This window comes from Salmo trutta, chromosome 30 (assembly GCF_901001165.1).
Source record: "Salmo trutta chromosome 30, fSalTru1.1, whole genome shotgun sequence".
NCBI classification, from domain to species: Eukaryota; Metazoa; Chordata; class Actinopteri; order Salmoniformes; family Salmonidae; genus Salmo; species Salmo trutta.
This window is the reverse complement of record NC_042986.1, coordinates 23,029,647-23,050,168: the sequence shown is the minus strand read 5'-3', so window position 1 is coordinate 23,050,168 and position 20,522 is coordinate 23,029,647. Positions and strand designations below refer to the sequence as shown.

Genomic DNA, 20,522 nt, shown 5'->3' with positions numbered 1-20,522 from the left:
CCCTCCCCTTACCTGCACTGGGCCTGTATTAGCGGACTGATATAGACGTCTTCAGTGTGGGCAAAAAAACATGTCTGCACTGTGGTCAGATCAATATAGAGGAGTGGACCACAGTATTGCTTTCTGTATTAAGAGCAATCGCTGTTATGAGTCCACCAGCAAATGAGAAATAGGGATATAATTTGTGGCTTTGCTAATCACACTTAAGAGAAAGAAAAAACTAAACACTACTACTTGAAATAAACTATTAAACAGTTTGGCTGCTCTTTCAGGGAGGCTTTTATGCTTCATAGTTTTAAGAGGCTTACTTCTCGGAGTATACTGTAGTAGTGGACCTGGGCCGCCACTCAGTCCCATTGTTATGGGAACATCATTGCTATGTGTGCCGGCTCCCCAGATGTGTTGTAGAAAGAAGCGTGATATCTCTTGATCTGGTAGCAGTCTGCCGATAGACAGTACTACTTTCTCCTCTGAGACCCACAGACTTAATCACAGTGAAGTCATGCTGTCACTCTTGTCCTTATCCACAGAATCACAGTGGAGATGAACATGAAATGTGGGAGTGATGTTCTACTCTTGTCATATTCTTCAGTACCTACTCTCTGTAGCCCCTTCACTTCCTCACTTTCTCTCTCTTGTTTTTCTGATTTGTTTTGCAGAAGAAAGAATGGCTCTGTCTGAACTGCCAGACCCAGCGACTGATGTCTGGAGGGCTCCGGGATCCCTCTCCTGTATCTCATCCGTCTCCAAAGCACCAACCAATGGGTTCTCCACGCCACCAGGCACTGGCCAGTCAGCAGCCTGTTCAGCAGCCACCCTTCCAAAAATTGACCAATCAGCAGCAGGAAGGGCCGAGACAGATGCAGCCGCAGCAGCAGAAGCCCCAGACAGCCCTGGGGAGCGGACCTTTCGAACCAACTGCAGCGAAGCAACCTGGAGACACAAAGGCCCCTGTCCAGGCCACACCTACACCTGCAATCGAGCCCCTGAAACAACCAAAGGCCACGGAAGAGACTACACCAAAACCAGACAAGTTGGTGGAACCCGCCATAGACACCAAACCGACTCAGAAGAAGGGAGAACCAATCACACCAGTAAAAGAGATAAAGAAGTCAAGATATGATGTAAGTCACCTTTTAGGTGTCCCAGAAATACATTTTGATAAGGCTGTGTTGTTATATATTAAAGCAAGATGTTGGTTGTAGGACATTCAGTGGATTTGAAATGGGATAATGTATTGCTAGTTTATAGCCACAGTATAGTAATTGATTAGAAAATGGGATCCAATCTTTTCTGTGCCTTCCCTCTTCCTCTGCACCTTATTATTGACGTCTAGAAAATAATGCTGATGAAGCAGGCGCCAGCCATAGCACTGACGAATTTAATCCACACAGAGAAAATTAATGTTTTTCATTTTAGCCATCGCTCCTCTTGAAATATAAAGCATTAAGATTGGTACAACCATGAATATGCAAAGCCATCAAGGCCTTAGTTAGTGGTTCTGAATTAGTGCTGATGTGAATACCAAAGTGCTCCACTCTAATCCCCACTGTTCTCTAATGTTCACTGTGAGTATGGGTGGAATTCTATGAGGAGCAGAACATTACGAATAAAATGGTTAGAATAGTCATTGCATAAGATCATTTCGGGGGTTTTCAGGTCTTTTTCAGGTATTTTTCCTGGTCGGATGTATTGTTTTTGGCTGATTTCTTATGGCTTACTTATTAGTTCTTTTGTCTTTCTCTGTCTATCCCCTTAGGAGACCAAGAACAGCACTCAGGACCTGTCGCGGAGCCCCCAAAGCCTGAGTGACACAGGCTACTCCTCCGACGGCATCTCCAGCTCCCACAGCGAGATCATCGGCCTCATCCAGGAGGAGGAGATGAAGCTGAGCGAGAGGGGCATCAGCGGGCGTGGCAGCCCCCCCAGCCCCTCCGAGATCACCAAGCTGGAGAGCTCCATGAGGCCCCTGCTGGAGTGCAAGACCCTGCCAGTTGAGGAGAGGGAGCGCGAAAGGGGCAGAGGCCGGCACCACCGAGAGCAGAGACCCCGGTCGCTGTCCATCACCCCGGAGGCCTATGACTCTGACGAGGAGCTGGAGGACATTGTGGAAGAGGAGGAGGAGGACGGAGGGGACTGGGAGTCCAAACAGGAGCACAAGAGCAGTGCCGCTCCCAAAGAGGAGAAGAAAGTGGCCGAGCCGGAGCCGATGACAGATGAGGAGTTCATGAGGAGGCAGATCATGGAGATGAGCGCTGACGAGGACAACGAGGAAGAGGAGGAGGACATGGAGGAGGAGGACGAGGAGGACGAAGGCTACGGCTACCAAAAACCTAAAAAAACACACAAGCACATCTCAGAGTTGTCGAAAGAGAAGCGCCGCCTCTCTCACCAGTCCAGCAGCTTTGAGGAGGACACCAAAAGCTCCAGCGACATCTACAAATGTTCTGCGGAGGAAGGAGAGGAGGGGGGTCTGGGGGGCCTGCGCCGCTTCAAGACAATCGAGCTCAACAACACCAACAGCTACAGCCGCGACATGGAGCTCAACAATGAGAACGACCTCAGCCTGGACCGAGAGCCCGAGCTGGAGATGGAGAGCCTGACTGGGTCTCCCGAGGAGCGCTCCAGGGGTGAGTACTCCTCCACCCTACCACCCACCACCTCCAGCTACAACTCTGGCACCTCCCCCACCTCCATCTCCTCCATGGAGGAAGACAGCGACAGCAGTCCCAGTCGCAGGCAGAGACTGGAGGACGCCAAGCAGCAGAGGAAGGCCCGCCACCGCTCCCACGGCCCCCTGCTGCCCACCATTGAGGACTCCTCGGAGGAGGACGAGCTGAGGGAGGAGGAGGAGCTGCTGCGGGAGCAGGAGAAGATGAGGGACCTGGAGCAACAGAGGATCCGCAGCACGGCCAGGAAGACCAAAAGAGATAAGGAGGAGCTGAGGGCCCAGAGACGCAGGGAGAGATCCAAGACGCCCCCCAGCAACCTCTCCCCCATCGAGGATGCCTCCCCTACTGAGGAGCTACGACAAGCTGCTGAGATGGAGGAGCTCCACCGATCCTCTGCCTCAGAATACTCCCCCCAGAGCCTTGACTCAGAGGCTGAGGGATACGAGTCTAAACTCTACAAGTCTGGCAGCGAGTATAACTTGCCCACGTTCATGTCTCTGTACTCTCCTACTGAGAAGTCGTCGACGACCTCAACCACCACCACGCCCTCCAGCAGCAAGCCCCTGAAGAGTGCTGAGGAGGTGTATGAGGAAATGATGAGGAAAGCCGAGTTGCTGCAGAAACAACAAAAACAGCAACAGCAGCAGCAACAAGGGAGACACAACAGTGCATATGAGGATGACACGAATGGCCAACAGTATGAAGATGAGTATGAGTACGAGCAGGCTGAGACTAGTTATGAAAACGAGGCGGCAGAGACAGGAGACATCTACGAAGAGATCCGCCAGACCTCCCAAAACATCACTAAGATGCATCAATCCTCAGCCCTGGAGTTACAGCAGCAGGCAGACGAGCAGGTGGAAATAGACGACAGCACCTATCCAGATAAGCAGCTTTTAGATACAGGGTCGGCCTTCGCTAAGCTGCTTGAGCAGACCAATGACCTATTGACTCCTGGCAACAGCCCCACTCAGCTCTCTGCACCTGTGACTTTCTCTGAGACCGGAGGAAGGATCCCTGATGTACGGGTGACACAACACTACTCCAAAGATGTCCATAAAGCCGGGATGAAGAGCCAGACGGGTAAAAATGGCATTACTCCAGTGGCGGCCGCCACCACAATAGCAGCCTACGGGGTTTATTCACGGGATGCAGTGACCATCTCTCACACAAGTGCTAGTCAAACAATGACGACCACCCAAACCATCATGTATGGTCGACAAACTGGAGGACCTGCCACTTCAACCACAACCGTCTCAAATGTGTGCAGCAAGATAGCGGAGATAACACAGGCATACAGCCAAAGAGAGGTGGTTGCGAGGAGGGTGGGCGAGAGCCGAGGGGTCCAAGCTAGAGAGAGTGCGACATCTTCAGAGCATGTCATGGAACCCCGCTCGCCAAAGATGTACTCATACTACAAGAGCTCCAGCCCCCCTCTGTCTCCCTCAGCCTCGCCCACCGAGAGCCCATGTCGCTCACCCTCCAGGAGGGCCGAAATATCCACTCAGACATTCAGCCCAGGCATAGGGGCTCTGTCGGCTGGTTCGGGGCCCACCTCCCCAGTGATGGCCCAGGGGACACAGACATCTCAAAGGGCCGTATCCCCACGTCTCTTCAGACAGCAATCCTCCCAGCATGCCCCCTACATGGTCGCAGAGCCCACAAGCCCTGCGAAACCAATGACGGTCAACACCGCCACGTCACCTTTATCCTCGCCCACCAGATTCATCCGACAGTCGACCTTTGACAGCTACTCTCCACAGGCCAGTCCGCCAGACACCCCTCCATACCACCAGTCTCCTCAGCACAGCTTCTATAGGATGCAGAAGCTGGAGAAGGTCAGTGTTGGAACCAGCATGGTCACCACAGCTAGCACCTACAGCCGTGGTTCCATGTCTATGGACAACATCTCTCTCTGCAGGATCTCCAGCATCCCGGGGACCTCGAGTGTCGAGCCAGGCCAGATGATCCATGGTAGGAGTGTGGTGGATCTGAGAACAGTAGATCTGAGAACAGCCACTAACGCAGCTCCCATTATCATGACCGCCCATGGCATGGATCTTACCTCCCTGGCCACAGAAACACGCAAATACACCAGCGTGCCCGAGAGGAGCCACCCCTCCACTATCATCCAGCCCCTCATCATGAACCTGAACACCCAGCAGCAGCCCCACGTAATGGTATCCACTGCAACCACGATGAGCGTCACGGTGGCCGCTTCCATGTTCATATCACAGCCCCAACAGCCCATGGTCTATGGGGACCCTCTACAAAACAGAGTTGACCTCGGTCAGGGCATGGGTTCAGCTATGTGCCTGTCACAGAACAAACCACCTCCCACTGACCCATCCATCCCCAAGATCGACGCCAAGCTGGAGGACCTGAGCATCCAGCAGCAGCAGCTTCTCCAGCAGCAGCAAAAGCTTCAACAGCAACAGCAGCTCTTGGAGCAACAGCTCCAGCAACACCACCAGATGCAGCAGCAGTCCTCCGTAGCTCGGTTCAACCTACCAGGCCAGATGACGCTGCTCAAGAAAGACCTTCTGGTCAGCCAAACCAGCAATACCCCAGCCGTGGTCAGTACTATATCCCCTGCCGTTGCCCCTGATATCTACGGCACTGGAAGTCCCCTGGAGCTGAAGAGCAAACCAACCCCGGCAGGTGTGATGAACCTGGCTGGGGGTGGGCCTCATGGGATGATGGTCCAAATGGATGGAGCCCCACAGGGAGGACCAGTGACCCAGCTGGTGAAGACAGAGGAGGGCCAGGATGCCGTGGACCTCACAGGGGGGCAGATCAAAGCTGAGAACCAACCAGCTTGCTGTGATGTAGTGTACCGCCTCCCATTTGGAGGTAGCTGCGTTGGTGGACCATTCTCCCAAAAGCCAAATGTTGATGAGAAAGTGGCCACTCAAGAGCCAAGACCACACTCTGTGCCACCACTCTCTTATGAGTCGGACCAGGAGGGCCAGTATCAGGAGTTTTCTATGGACGGGCGTAAAGCCTACACATTACCATTCCCTGGCCGGCTACAGCCCTCGATGTCTGACACTAACCTAGCAGAGGCCGGACTCCAGTCCTACCACTCCAAGATGGATCCACACTTCCAGACCTCTGGAGAGCTAGCTGTGGACCTCAGCACCATGAAACACACCTATGAGGGAGGCTTCCTCGGACTGGGCATGCAGTATGGCTCCTACACTGACCTACGCCATGGAGGTGACATCACTGTAACTGCCCTGCCCATACGCAGATTCAACTCCCTGTCAAACATCAGCTCTGACTACGGCTACTCCCCCCGAGACCTCGCTAACTTCCAGGAGTCCAACCTGGCCCAGTACAGTGCCACAACTGCCAGAGAGATCAGTCGAATGTGCGCTGCCCTCAACTCAATGGACCGCTATGGGAGCAACCCGGAGCTTGTGCAATACGGTGTAGGCAGAGGAACAGGTCCAGGTGGCAGGCTTAACTCTATGAGACAAAATATGCTCTATGGACCTGACGGGAAGCCAATCTCTCACACCCAAGCGCTCACCAACATGATCAATGCCAGGCAAGCCAGCCTCCGAGCCATGTACCCGTCTGCCATGAGGTCTGCCGATGGGATGACCTATTCTACCATCAACACACCCATCGCCTCCACCTTGCCAATCACTACCCAGCCTGCCTCAGTGCTGCGCCCGCTATTAAGTGGAGTGTATAGGCCTTTACCCACAGCCAATATGACACCTGTGCCTCTGGCCAGCCTCACCAGGATGCCTGTGAACCCACGGATGCCTATGTCTGGACAGGCCCCATACCGTTATCCGGCTCCCAACGTCTTCCCATCTACGACGTTGGCCCCTGTGAGCATGCCGGCCGCCATCACCACCACTCAGGATACCCCAATCTACCTAGGGAAGCCCTCTGTGACATCAAGTGGATCTGATCCCCCGTATCAATCTCCTGTTGCCCATACATCAGCCTCAGTGAGCTTGCCAACGGAGTCCGAGCAGCAGCCCATAAACCTGACCCAGGCTCACCTCCACACTCAGGCCCCAGGGCAGCCCCAGGTCCAGCCTCAGAACCAGCCCCCAGCCCAGCCCCAGCACATGCAACCTCAATTCCACCCTCAGGGCCAGCATCCACCCCAGAGCCAGCCACCTCCAGCCCATGCTTACCCGCCAACACAAAGCTACACTGGGCCCCAGAGCAGCACCCAGCCCCATCACCCAACCCCACCCTCCAGCGGCCCTGTCAACCCGGAGACCGAGACTGAGGAGGAGAGGATGCACCGCCAGCAGGAACAGCTTCTGCAAATGGAGCGGGAACGCGTGGAGTTGGAGAAGCTGCGTCAGCTGCGTCTGCAGGAGGAGCTGGAGAGGGAGCGCATGGAGCTGCAGCGGCACCGTGAGAAAGAGCAGATGCTGGTGCACAGGGAGATCCAGGAGCTGCAGACCATCAAGGAGCAGGTCCTGCAGCAGCAGCAGGCTGAGAGGGAGAACCAGCTGGTGATGCAGAAGGAGCAGTTGGCCCAGCAGAAAGCCCAGCTTGACCAGATCCAGCAGCAGCTCGAGGAGCAGAAGAGGCAGAAGACTGCTGCAGCTGCTGCTGCAGCCACCGCAGCCGCTCAGTTGGACCAGAGCGGCCAGACGCTGCAGCGCTATGGAAACCAAATGGGCTTCAGGTCCCTGCCCAACTCCTCCTCAGACATGTGTCTAAGGAACAACGAGGAGCAGATGGAGACCAGGACCAACATGAGAAAGCAGAACTCCACCTCCATGCCCCGACTGAGGGATGGAATGGAGGGCGAGAGCATTGAGTTCTACGGAGCCCGGAGGATCGTGGACAGTTGCGTTCAGACAGACGAAGAGGACGGCGAGGAGAGGTACATCATGTCTAGGCGCAGACGCAACAGGCGTAGCGTGGACCGCAGCGTCCAGACCGACGACGATGAGGAGAAAGTGGAGTGGGAGCAGCCTGTGAGACGCAGACGCTCACGCTTCTCCAGACACTCAGATCCCGGGGCCGACCACAAGACTGACGCAGCCTCTAAGACGGCCGCCTCATCAAGCATTGCCATTCAGACCATCCGAGACTGCTCCTGCCAGACTGAAACAGACCAGCTGGGGAAGGTGTCCCCGGCCATCCACGTCACTGTGCCAGACCCGAACAAAGTGGAGATCGTCCACTACATCTCAGGCCCTGAAAGGACCCAGAAGGGCCAAAGCCTAGCCTGCCAAACAGATGTGGAGGCCCAGTCTCAGGGCGTGGTGGTGCCACAGCTCAGCGTGCCCACCACCATCAGCCCCTACTCTACGGGTATCCAGCTGGTTGGCTCTGCCGACCCGCGGCAGCAGAACAGGAGGAGGTCTGACCCCATGGAGATCAGCTACCAGACCCAGACCCAGCCCATGAACCACCTCCACAACGAGTCCCTCTCCAGCCTGATCCGTCAGCCCCCCAAGTCCCCCCAGGTGCTCTACTCCCCTGTGTCCCCTGTCTCCCCCCACCGCCTGCTGGAGACCTCCCTTTCCAGCGGTGGGCTGAACAAGGCCCATGTCACTCCCCAGCAGAAGGCCTACACAGCCGAGTCACCCCAGCGCCACCCCAGCATGCCCCGCCCTATTAGGAACACACAGAGGTCCATGTCTGACCCCAAGTTGCTGAGCCCCACCACTGACGAGCACACTAAGGCCAGGCTAAACCTGTACCAGCAGCAAGCTCTTCAGAGCCAGGTAGGTCACAAGGTCAAGCCTTTTGTCCTCAACAGCTATTTCTGTACACATGCAGAGACTGAAAGAGAGCAAAGAGTCTTATTTAAATCGTAGCATCACATAGACAGTTGTCTTTTTAATGTTGAGTATGAATTCTACTGTAGTACAGAATGTATCGAATTGACAGACTGATATTAAAATGTGGCCCCATAAACATACAGTACATTAACATACAATGTTATACTATACATATAACACACAAGACAATTTACACACATTTAACACTGACAGATCTCTAGTTTAAAAAAACACCATTGAGGCATGTCCTCCAACATCTTACTAATGCACAACTTCCTAAGTGAACACTATCAAAGTATCTCTACATTAAAGTTGATATTTTTGGCAAGAAATTGTTAACATCATTACAGGCAAAACCTGACAATGATATCTCCATTCCTCCAATACTAACTCCAACGGTTTGTTACTCTTGCTTAAATGGCAAATTAAAGATTGACGTTTGTCCCCCTTATATACAGATTACTATGAAGGGAAGAAAATGCTGAAAGAATTCTGAAATTTAAGTGAACCGTCCGCCGTATTTGTGAACAATGCTTTCTTTTGTGATTTTTTAATTTATGTATTTATTTATTTGCACACAATAACATACAAAACAGTATGATAAGAATTTAAAAGGCAAATGGAAGCGTGTGCAGGACAGGCTAAAAAAAACTGAGAGGCTTGTAAGGCACCTCCCTCTTTCAAATATGTATAAAACCATAGAAAAAAAGTATCCAGATTTTTAAGACCAATTAATAAATAATTTGAGATTTACACAAAGAAAAAGGAAAAAATTATGATTTGGGGTGGATGATGCATTATTAAAATGCATAATCAAAGTAAGTGACCGATAGGCAGGAAACTATTGGGATGAGTCATTGAGTGGAATGTCCAGTAGATATTTTTCATTTTGTATTTGAAGGAGTTGTTGAAGGAGTTGTTGAAGGAGCTGTTTCAGTGTTTGAGGGGGTCAGGGGGTCAGGGGGTCAGGGAGACTTAACAAAAAATGACTGACCTCTGTAATGTGGGTGATGGCGAACTGACCTAATCTTGTACGGAAAAAAGTTGTGTGGAATTCAGTGGCAGTTCTTGTAGAGTAATGATGAACCTGAGTATTACATTTGAATAGCATTTGAAAAGAAACAGGGAGTAGATACATTTTTAATTGGAAGACAAACAAACAGACTTGAAATTGGTTGATTTCATAAATATTGAGGATTTGAAGGAGATGAATACGTGGAGTCATGACTGGCACGACTGTCAGAACTGGCACGACTGTCAGAACTGGCACGACTGTCAGAACTGGCACGACTGTCAGAACTGGCACGACTGTCAGAAATGGCACGACTGTCAGAACTGGCACGACTGTCAGAACTGGCACGACTGTCAGAACTGGCACGACTGTCAGAAATGGCATGACTGAATATAGCTTGTCTCTCTAAGACCTCCAATATTATTGGGTATTAAATGGGCTTATTTGACACCCTACTAGAATTTCTGAAGAGAGGTGTATGGTTGTAAAACATTTACTGAGATTATGTAGAACTGCTTTGGGAGCATCTTCATGAGTTTGTCATAATTAAACAGTAATGTTGCTGACAGATACTGGGGCTATCTTCCCCAACCTTTCTGGAGACTGAGGCTGTGATTAATTTAACCCCCAATGGAAATCCAAGCTTAATTACCACAATTAAACTATGAAGTAATTAACTATTACACACTCACATTGTGCTGCCTACACAGTTGTGGCATGGCTGAGGATCTAACATAATAGAGAAATGTTAGTGGACATGTTAGATTATAGACATTTGTATTACTTTGTATTGCAAAGTAACTGAAGCAATACCATTTAAGCTAGCAAACATTTGTTTATTGCTTTTCTCTTTTGCACAGGCACCTTAAAAAATGTACAATCACACCATAAGAATGTACTTTAGTTTTTAGTATCGTCCTTGAGAATCAATTCATATCTATGTCACATGTGCAGTGCTTTGTTGTGCTAGCTAACCCTAACCCCTGCTCTCACGGCCCTGTCCCGTCTCACTGCAGCTTGCTGCCCTGCAGCAGAGCGCTCTGAGGAAGGTGAAGAGGACCCTGCCCAGCCCCCCTCCAGAGGAGAGCCACCTCCCCATCATCACCCCGGCCCTTCCCCAAATGTACATGCCCGCTGTGCCCTCCCTGAGGGCCGGGTCCAGGCCAGGTCTGGCAGCCAAAGCCAGCCTGCTGAAGGACCTCACCCACGAGCTGAAGGCCGTGGAGCAGGAGTCCACCAAGCTCCGCAAGCAGCAGCAGGAGCTGGAGGAGGAGGAGAAGGAGATTGATGCCAAGCTGCGCTACCTGGAGCTGGGCATTCATCAGCGCAAGGAGACCCTGGTGAAGGAGCGGGAGAGGAGGGATATGGCCTACCTGCGCTGCATGGGCGACCCGCGAGACTACATGTCAGACAGCGAGCTGAATAACCTGCGGCTGGCGGCGGCTGTAGCTTCCTACGAGAGCAACGGGGTGCTGACCAGACCGAGCACAGCACCACTGAGCCAGTACACCAGCGACCTCAATACAGCCGCCCAGTTCCCTCCCATCTCCTCCTTCGTCTCCTACCAGTCATACCACCCCCAGAGCCAGCCAGCTCCAGCACCCCAGCCTGGCACCCCTTACCAGACTGCAGCCTTCAACCAGCCCCCCTACCCTTCAGTGTCCCAGGCAGCAGCTCTTCCCCAGCCCACCCCCCTGCAGACCCAACATCTTCCCCCATCCTACCAGACCCAGGGGTCCTTCCCCTCCCACACATACCCCCAGAGCCAGCCCCCCTACCCGACAGAGCAGGGGGTGCAGCCACTGCTCCAGCAACAGCAACAACCAAGCCACCATGGGTTCCAGCCTGCCCAGCCTGGCCAACCTCCCTACCCCACCCACACCTCTCCATACCCCAGCCAGGTGTCCTACCCAGCTGGCCCTAGCCAGACCACTCCCTACCAGCCCCAGGCAGACATCCTCACTGTTCATCAGAGACCCAGACAGACCTCTCTGGCTGACCTGGAGCACAAGATGCCCACTAACTATGAGGTCATAAGCAACCCCACTGTAGTGGTGACCACCACAGCCCAAGATGCCATCTACTCTTCCTCCAGTGGGGCGCCCCCATACGGACAGTATACTGGTGGTACCACTATGGCCAACACTTATGGGCCATACTCTTCTACAGCCTCTAGTACATATGGCCAGTACACCACGACAGTTGCCAACACATACGGACAGCAGTACACTTCCACCCTGGCCAGTACGTACGGCCAGTATACCACCACCACAGCTAACACCTACTGCTATACCACCACTACAGCCAGCTCCTACGGCCAGTACACCACCACAGTGGCCAACAGCTATGGCCACGGCACTCCATCTGACCGTCTGCACTCGGTTGACAGCCCGTCCACCTACGCACAGGACGGTCTCTACGGCCCAGCCAGCCTGGAGCAGAACATCCCAAGGAACTACGTCATGTGCGACGACATCAGTGAGCTGACAAAGGACGGCCTGGGCGGCATGGTGGCAGACATGCATCGAAGCGACGGTCATGGTGGACGCTACATGGGGGAGAGCGGCCCGGCGAGAGGAGGGAGTTCCTACGGCAGGCCGGAGGACGAGCTGACCAGGGAGGAAGACCTGTACGACCACCACAGCAGGGGTAAGAGCAGCTACCACCCACGAGGGTCAGACACATATGGCCGAGTAGTGGGCAGCAGCAGCACTAGCATGGGTGGGGGATCCTCCTATTACTATGATGACTACACCAAACACGGCGCACAGCGCACCGGGGTCCAGAAGCACGCCTCCAAGAGCCTGGCTCCGGCCGTCATGTCCTCCAAGCGCAGCAAGCACCGCAAGCAAGGCATGGAGCAGAAGATCTCCAAGTTCTCCCCCATCGAGGAGGCACGCGACGTGGAGGCTGACCTGGCCTCGTACACCATGAGCATGTCGGGCGGTGGCAGCTGCACCGTAGTGTCCCGGGCCAGGAAGCTGAAGGACGACATGGCCTACAGCCTGAGGAAGAGTGCCTATGAGCAGAAGCGATACTCCTATCCCGAGGAGGACGAGCGCATGTACTACACCTCGGGCCGTTCACGCTCCACAGGCTATGGCATGGACAAGATCTCGTCCCGGGACTATGCCGGCTACCGCAGCCGCTCCTATGAGAGAGATGGGGACAGGGATCGCTCGTCGTACAGGGCGGGATACAGCCGGGGCAGACCCCCCATGCGCTCCCAGTATTCGGAGGAGGAGAACCTGCTGAGCTCCATGGGTGTTCATGTGCGGGCCTCCTCCCTGGGCCCAGAGCTGTACGACAGCCGTAGTAATCAGTATTATGGCCAGTACGGTTCCAGCCACTCCCTGCCTGATGTGCAAGACCACATGAGAGACTTGCCCCGGACTCACGTCTACAAACCAGACGATTCTTACATTATAGACGATATGCATTGCGCTGTTTCAGACAGTGAAGGTAAATGGGTGCTGAATGCCAGTCTCTGCCCACGTATAAACGTCCCCCACCCACCCACAGATAAGGCTAGATGAGAGAAAGAGAGAGTCGTTGCATGATTCCCTGGTGTTGCGTCTTGAGGGCTATACTGGCAGTTCTCGTCCCGACTGACTGACTGCTGTCTGTGCTGTCCCCTGTGCCAAATCTGCATGATCCGCGTGTCCAGTTTCTTCACTTTGTTCATCACTTTCTCTCGCATGTTCTTCTGAGGTGCATCATTTTCTTTTACACAATGTTGTTGTTGTCTTGTAAAAGTTAGGTTTTGTTGACTTGTTGTGATTAACTTATCAGTGTTTTACATTTGTTGTCTTTTTTTATGTGTGCCGTGTTTTCATATTATGCATGGGGGTAAATATCGACTTCTCTTCTTTTTTTTCTCTCCTTCCCGTTCTTCTTTTGCATGGCCTCAGTCTGCATGCCTCTGTCGCCGTCGGACTTGGAGATTGACTGTGATCTGCTCTTGGTTTCCAAAGCCTACAATCTTGGCCAAGAGGAGACAGACTGGTTTGAGAAGCCCAGGGACCTGCGCTCTGGCTCCCGTCACTACGGCAGTGGAGGCCACTCCTCGTCCGGCCGCAGCCGCCACGTCAAGCACACCTACCACGACTACGACGAGCCCCCAGAGGAGGACCTGTGGCCCCAGGACGAGTATGGCCAAGCCCGTCACTCCTCCTCCTCGCGGGACCACCGCCCCCATGGCAGCGGCAGCTCCGGGAGACACTCCTCTACGTCCCGCCACTTGGACGAGCCCCGCTCCTCTCGCTCCTCCAAGGGACATCCCAAAGACCCGTCCATGCGCCACGACTCCCGCCAGATGTCCTCGTCGGGAAAGAGGGGCGACTCCCGCTCCCAGGGGGGGTATCACTCATCGGACTACTCCAGGGACCCGTCGGGCCACCACCACAGCCAGGGTCGCTCTTCCAAGTCCTCGTCCTCTCACGATGGGCGGACTTCCTCCAGGAAGCAGCAGGACCTCCAGGGCCACCCTTCCTCTACCTCCAGGGGCCAGGGCAGCTCTGGACGTGGGCAGGGCTCCACCAGTGGGCCTCCAGGCTCCAGGGGACAGGGTCCTACCTCCCAGCAGGACGGGCTGCAGCCAGGCCAACGCACCCAGCTGCAGCAGCAGCCCCAGACCTCGGCGGCACGGCAGACAGGCACCATTCCTGCAGGCACCACTCCTGGGGGCCAGCAGCCTCTGGGCCCGGGCCAAGCCCAGCAGGGTCTACAGGCAAAGCCTGGTCAGCTTGGTCCTGGTCAGGCCAGTCGCCAGCCACAGGCAGGAGGCACAATGGGGCAACTGCCAACAACTGTGGTGAGTACAGGATTATGACTTAGTACAATACAAGTGTGGTTACAGTCAGTGACACTAGATTGGAAATGTATGAACTATAATGAGAAATACTGTAAATGTATGTAGATGATTATTTAACGCGTTATTTAACATCATTAGAGGTGTTTGGTGGCCTCTCTCCCTCTCCTCTCATCTCTTTCTTACCTCTTTTCTTCTGTCTCCCTCCCCTTCCTCTCTCTTCTACATCCCCCCCATTTCTATGCCGCTCTCTCCATCGCCCTCTCCACCCCCTCTCTCCCTCTGTCTCTCTGATAAGGCCTAGCACATCACTCTGAGAGGAGGTTTTATTTCAGTGTGCGAAACCCTGTTGGAAGACCTTATCTAGTATTGTGATTAGCACTGTGGCTGAAGATAGTGGCAGTGTAACAGCCACTGTCTATTCCACTCAAATGGAGGAGAGAGATTCATCCCCCAAAATGTCTTCCGCTGCAAATCATTCTCAAGCCTTCCATTCCCTGTTTGTTTAGTTATGTCTCTGAATACAGCACCTTGTTTTTAATATACACAACTATACAATGTGCAAAGTCTTTCGACTATGTGTTGTGTTTTACATATAATGCTGTACTGTAGCCCATAGAAATCCTGTATTATATGAATTCTAGGATCTTTATGCTGTAGCCTAAACTGACGACATACTTGGTATTGTGTCAGATTTTTATATACATCTTTAGGGTATTTTGACACTTATATTGAGGCATTATGGAAATCAGAGGGGAATACAGGCAGGTGGGACAAACAGTGGGAAGATTGGACACAGAGTTTGTATGATTATTATTATGTGAAATGGAAATGCAGTTGTTAGGAAATCATATTAATTCAATCACATTCATCCTGTCCCACATTGATTTGAACTGTCAACGGTGCCTGTTCTTTCTGAATGGCCCATTGAATGATTAAAAATCATTGATTCAAAATGCTAAATTGTGGAGCATTGCATCCACTCACAGGGTAGAGTGAATGCAAAACAGATCATGTTTGATTATTTGTCAAACGTCCACAATGCTAAGCTAATTAAATACGTTATATTTTTTCCAATAACCCGTTACAGAGATCATATTCCCAGTTTGTAAATCACGATGCACATTTAGATGCACAGCTGGTTGGTTGGCAGGGAGGAAACGATCTCTGGCTAATTGCTAATACTCATCATTCTCAATATGTCTGTCAAATGACGTTTTGGCATGGGATATTAGCAGGGGTCACCATGATATAAGGCTAATCTTTAAGTGCATCAGAACAGAATAAATGGTATACAGTCTGTTTCCACCTTTAACCATCCGTGTTCCTCATCGCTCTGTCTCCCTCTTCCAACAGGCACCTGTCGCAAACACACCCCCTGTGACTGCCATAGGGGCCAAAGCTGTCATAGGAGGGGCGGCCCAGCCTGCAAAAACACCTCAACCCCCACTCACAGGAATCGGTAAGTATGCCTGCCTGCATCCACACTGCTCCACCCACTGAACATTTCACTGAGAGGGATTAGTACACTTGTACTCTCCTCGGCATTAGAACACATGTCAAACTCAGTCCAAGGCGGGCCGAGTGTGCGCAGGTTTTCGTTCCTCCCTTGCACTTGATTGATGAATTAAGGTCACTAATTAGTAAGGAACTCGCCTCACCTGGTTGTTTAGGTCTTAATTGAAAGGAAAAAACAAAACCTGCAGTCACTCGGGCCCTACTTGGGATGAGTTTGACACCCTTGCATTAGACAGACAGACAGACATGCAAACGATCAGAGTGTTACGTAATCAGGTATCACGGGTGTCCTGTCTAATCCCAGCGATTAATCCTGAGAAGGCCCTGGGAAGCTGATGGATAATCTTAACTCAGGAAACAGAGAGGGAAGGTTCATTTCCATGTCATGGCTCAATTGGGTCTGTGTTCACATGCTCTAGTAGTCTATACAGTCCCATCATCTTCACCTCACTGACAGCTGCATAGACAGTTGTGTTGCAGAAATAGACACCAGGGTCAGAGTCAGTGTGTAAACCTGTGTGGCCTTTGAAGCACCACGGGGTATCAGATTGAGGTGTAAATTCATCTCCTGATAAATACACTGGCTTCAGACTGTTGTGATAGTGTGCACGAAAACAGAGTATGGCATCAACTGGATTATAAAGAATGTCTTTCTAATCATCATCCTTCTTCCTCTTCCTCCCCTCTCCCTCCATCCTGCAGGCTCCAAGGCCGCCCCTAGACCCGGTGGCATCGGGAGCGCGGCAGCGGGTCAACCTGGGATGGAGGGGGAGAGTCTCCTCTCCAAGGTCCTACCAGGAAACCCCGCGGAGGCAGCAGGAAAACTAGGAGAAGGTGCCCTGCTAGAGTTCAGACTCCATGTTGTTACTCAGACTCTAATGCATTCTAATTGTTACATTGTGCTTAATCACACCTGTCTCTCTCTCTCTCTGTTTATCCATTTGTCTATCTATCTTCCTCCATCTGTCTATCTTCATCCATCAGCTATCTCCGGTTTCGGCAAGAAGTTCACCTCGTTGTGGTGAGGTGTTGAGATGAGGGTAAGTGTTCACCTGGCACTACCGAGTAGAAAGCCTTAACACAGCCTGGGAGATGACAGTGTGCTTGGCTATAGACAGAACCACTGTACCTCATGATATATTCCCCACTGTATGTGGGTGGTTCGGTTTTTTCCCCAAACCACTTTGTGACATTTTTGGAGGTCTTAAGTGCACTTTGTGCAGGTTTGAGTGTCTCTCCTGAGTCCTGAACTAGGATTTTATAACAGCATGACAGCTCACCTCAGTAAGTAACAAGTAGGTGACTCACCGTCGCGTGATTTCAGGTGTCTGTAAATGTTATGGAGGATGTCGTGAGGCTTCGTACCAGAAAAACCTAGGAAGACCCCCGCTTTGTTTTACTGTGAGAGAGAGAGAGAGAGAGGGAGGGAGAAATACAGCGACGAAGAGAAGATATCTGAGCGCACTGGTGAGTCCAAAATCTCTATTTTCTGCTGAACTTGTAAACACATACAGTGAATATTTCAAGTTGCAGCATTTTAAAATACAACTGGAAAAGATGAGAACACCTGACATGATCGACCAGCTCAAGATTGATTGATTTTGGTTTTTCCCACTCTCATTCAGCCAACGAGGACAGGAATCAATGGATGCTGCATGTCCCAGGTCTACGCACACAATGGCAGAGAAACAATGCTGATTTCTCTGGCCGGCCAGACAGTAAGTAATGCACACAGACACATAAAACACAACTGCCCGGTGTATACCTTAGTAATACACTAATGACACAATAATCATAACAAAACAATGATCATTATTTACCATTATAGTCAATTATGAAGTTATGTTATGGTAAAGGTTTAGGTCACAGCAAAGGTAGATATTAGATAAATCTCCATAATATGTTGCAGTTAAGTCGCTCCTGCTATTGTTTGCATATAGTAGGCCTATCCTGTTTACAGCAAAACAATACTGCATCTTGTGCTAACCCTGCCATGAACACTGACCCTTGACCCCTTGGCTCTCTGTCAGCCTCGGCATGAGTTACAGCCATACTACTGTGACAGCAATACATGCAGTGGAACTGCCAGCTCTAGGTCATGTTTCAATGGGAAACCAGGGCTAGAGAAGAGTGAGAAGGGCTCAATGTCCAGTGTATGTAATACAACCCTCATGAAGAGTGTTGATCTTACCTCAGACGGTTAATATAAGGCCCATTAATAGATGATTTTTATTAGAGAGCATGTAATCTAGGGCAAATTCTACCTATGCTTGTCTATGGCATTGTATCATTGTTTTTGGCAGTTAGCACCATTTGTTATCTTGTACCTCTTTCACCAGTTTATAGAGATTGTAGAAAACAACCGATTTGATGCTAGTATCTGTTTGCTGTTTGTACCCGAACAGCAGACTTTTCTTGTGGCTCAACTGCAGTCCTTTTAGATCACAAAGCATTAGAAGACACAAAATGCTCTACCCTCAAACATGTATAGTTAGGGTATTGTTACCTTCTGGCTAGGCCCCTGTTTTTAATAATGCAACCGGTTATCCGGTTATGAACTGGACTGATCATATTCACAGAGAACAGAGAGCACGCTCTCGGATTATAGATAGGCTCTTTGGCCAGTAACAGTATCCGTGGATGGATATGAGGTTCAGTGACAGGGGAATGTTTACCATAAGATTGTGTATCCATCAACCTCCCCTGGGAGCCCTTCTTCCCCCCTCCCCAGCCAACATACAGTACAGATTACACACCTCTCAACTCCTCACTCTTCCTCCACTAAATGTGCAGTTGGCTATAGTTGACCTGTTTGGTCAAGTAACCATGTCAAATACACCACTAGGCCTAGCAGCAGTTTTAACTGGAGTTCAACCAGGGACTATGCTCCACCACATAATATACTACCTTCTCCTCTTTCTACCCCCGCCTCCTCCTCTTTTCTCTACCTTCTTCTCTCTCTACCTCCTCATCCTCCCCCCCATGGTGCCTAATAGACTTCACATCATGCAGTAGTAATGCATGATTGCTTTCCTACATTGAAAATGCCAGAGTAATTGACTAGGCCCAAGGCTAGAGCGATGAACCACAACACACAGAGACATAATGGAGGAGAAAACAGAGCAACAGCAGCATTTGTTTATCTTTGTGACAGTGATCAGAGAGACGCTATGGTTGTTTAGAAGAAAGCGTTCCTGATTGGTTTTCATTGTGTTGTGAAGTTGTTCATTTTGAGGATCAGATCGGTGGTAATCAGACCCTTTATCTGGGCAAATGTTTACATGATCAGCTCTTCTGGAGAAGAGTTGAGTCCTGATAAATGCAACTGCTTGGGACTGTTGTGACAGGGTGCACTAAAGCACAGATCATCAAACATGTTGAATTGAGACTAGAAAACTTTATTGCACTTAGACATAGTTTGCACTCATCCAAAGAGCAGTTATCACAAGTGGACTGTAGAGCAGAGCAGCACTTGGTGACACCTGAGCCCTGCTCTCCCATGGTGCCTAGTGAGGTCACGGGGTCACCTGGGCTGTTGGGCTGTATTCACTGAGATAGAAATGTAAGGAATACATCTAACACATTCCCTGTTCTCCCTGTCAGTTCCAAACAATATGTTTCTATCTGATCTTCCTGTAACATGACACCTAGTGCTTAAGCTATTTTTGGATTGTGTGGATCACCTGACATCTATCACACACACCTTATTTTCAATGACAGCTTAGGAACAGTGGGTTAACTGCCTGATCAGGGGCAGAACAACAAATTTGTACCTTGTCAGCTACAGGGATTTGAACTTGCAACCTTTCAGTTACTAGTCCTACACTCTAACCACTAGGCTACCCTGCCACCCCACTATGCTCACAGAGGCTTCCTTCTACCACAGTGGGACAGCAGGAGAGAGAGAGAGAGAGAGAGAGAGAGAGAGAGAGAGAGAGAGAGAGAGAGAGAGAGAGAGAGAGAGAGAGAGAGAGAGAGAGAGAGAGAGAGAGAGAGAGAGAGAGAGAGAGAGATGTACAGCAGGTATCATGTTGTTATCTTGGTAAAGATGTTCCTGAAGCTAACATAATGTCTCCCTACTAATACATTTAAGCGTGGTTGATTTTCTACTAGAGATGATTCATTTGAAACGAGTGTGTAACTGATCCGTTATACATCGATAACATACTGTATATCCATCAGGTTCGGTTGTCAGCAATGGCAGTGTGCTGCCTGAGACAGAGACCCATGCAGCGTCTGTAGTGCAAGGTGGTCATGATGACTAACCGCCTCATGTGACCAGTCTGTCTGTCTCTCTCAGCATAGCATTCTCTCATACAGACATTGGTGCTGCTAACTGAATGAATGGACTCTCATGTACCGTAGACCATCTTGCATCAAGCTACTGTATATCTGTGAAATGGAGTGTTCTGCAGTGTTTATGCCAGATTCAGTGAGAGACGACAGGCTTCCATGCGCTTATAATCACAATATTCACTGATTATTACTGTTACTATTTTGTTAAATACGTTTCACTGAGGATAAATTGAGTGTAATGACATGGAGATGCAGTATAATTACATAACCTGCACAGACCTCAGTTCAGTTCAGTCCTGCTTTTCTTCTGCTCTTCTGCCATCTATTGTTGAATCATAGAATTTCACTCTGTTCTAATCTTGTGTTCACATGTGCATTGTAATGGAAGGGTTGATTTAGAAATCTCATCGCCACAGAATGACATCAGTGATTTGTTCCTC

At 50.8% G+C, this 20,522-nt stretch overlaps 1 protein-coding gene across 1 annotated transcript in view; it reads left to right on the top strand.

Annotated features, from left to right (window-relative positions):
• LOC115168882 (protein bassoon) overlaps positions 1-17,207 on the top strand; it is a 170,208-nt gene extending 153,001 nt beyond the window's left edge. The window contains exons 4-11 of the mRNA XM_029724407.1: positions 660-1,124; positions 1,760-8,389; positions 10,475-12,920; positions 13,370-14,271; positions 15,625-15,730; positions 16,489-16,620; positions 16,771-16,826; positions 17,111-17,207. Of these exons, the coding sequence (XP_029580267.1) occupies positions 660-1,124; positions 1,760-8,389; positions 10,475-12,920; positions 13,370-14,271; positions 15,625-15,730; positions 16,489-16,620; positions 16,771-16,811 (10,722 nt within the window). The 3' untranslated portion in view covers positions 16,812-16,826; positions 17,111-17,207. The remainder of the gene's footprint in view (positions 1-659; positions 1,125-1,759; positions 8,390-10,474; positions 12,921-13,369; positions 14,272-15,624; positions 15,731-16,488; positions 16,621-16,770; positions 16,827-17,110) is intronic.
• Positions 17,208-20,522: the final 3,315 nt, after the last annotated feature.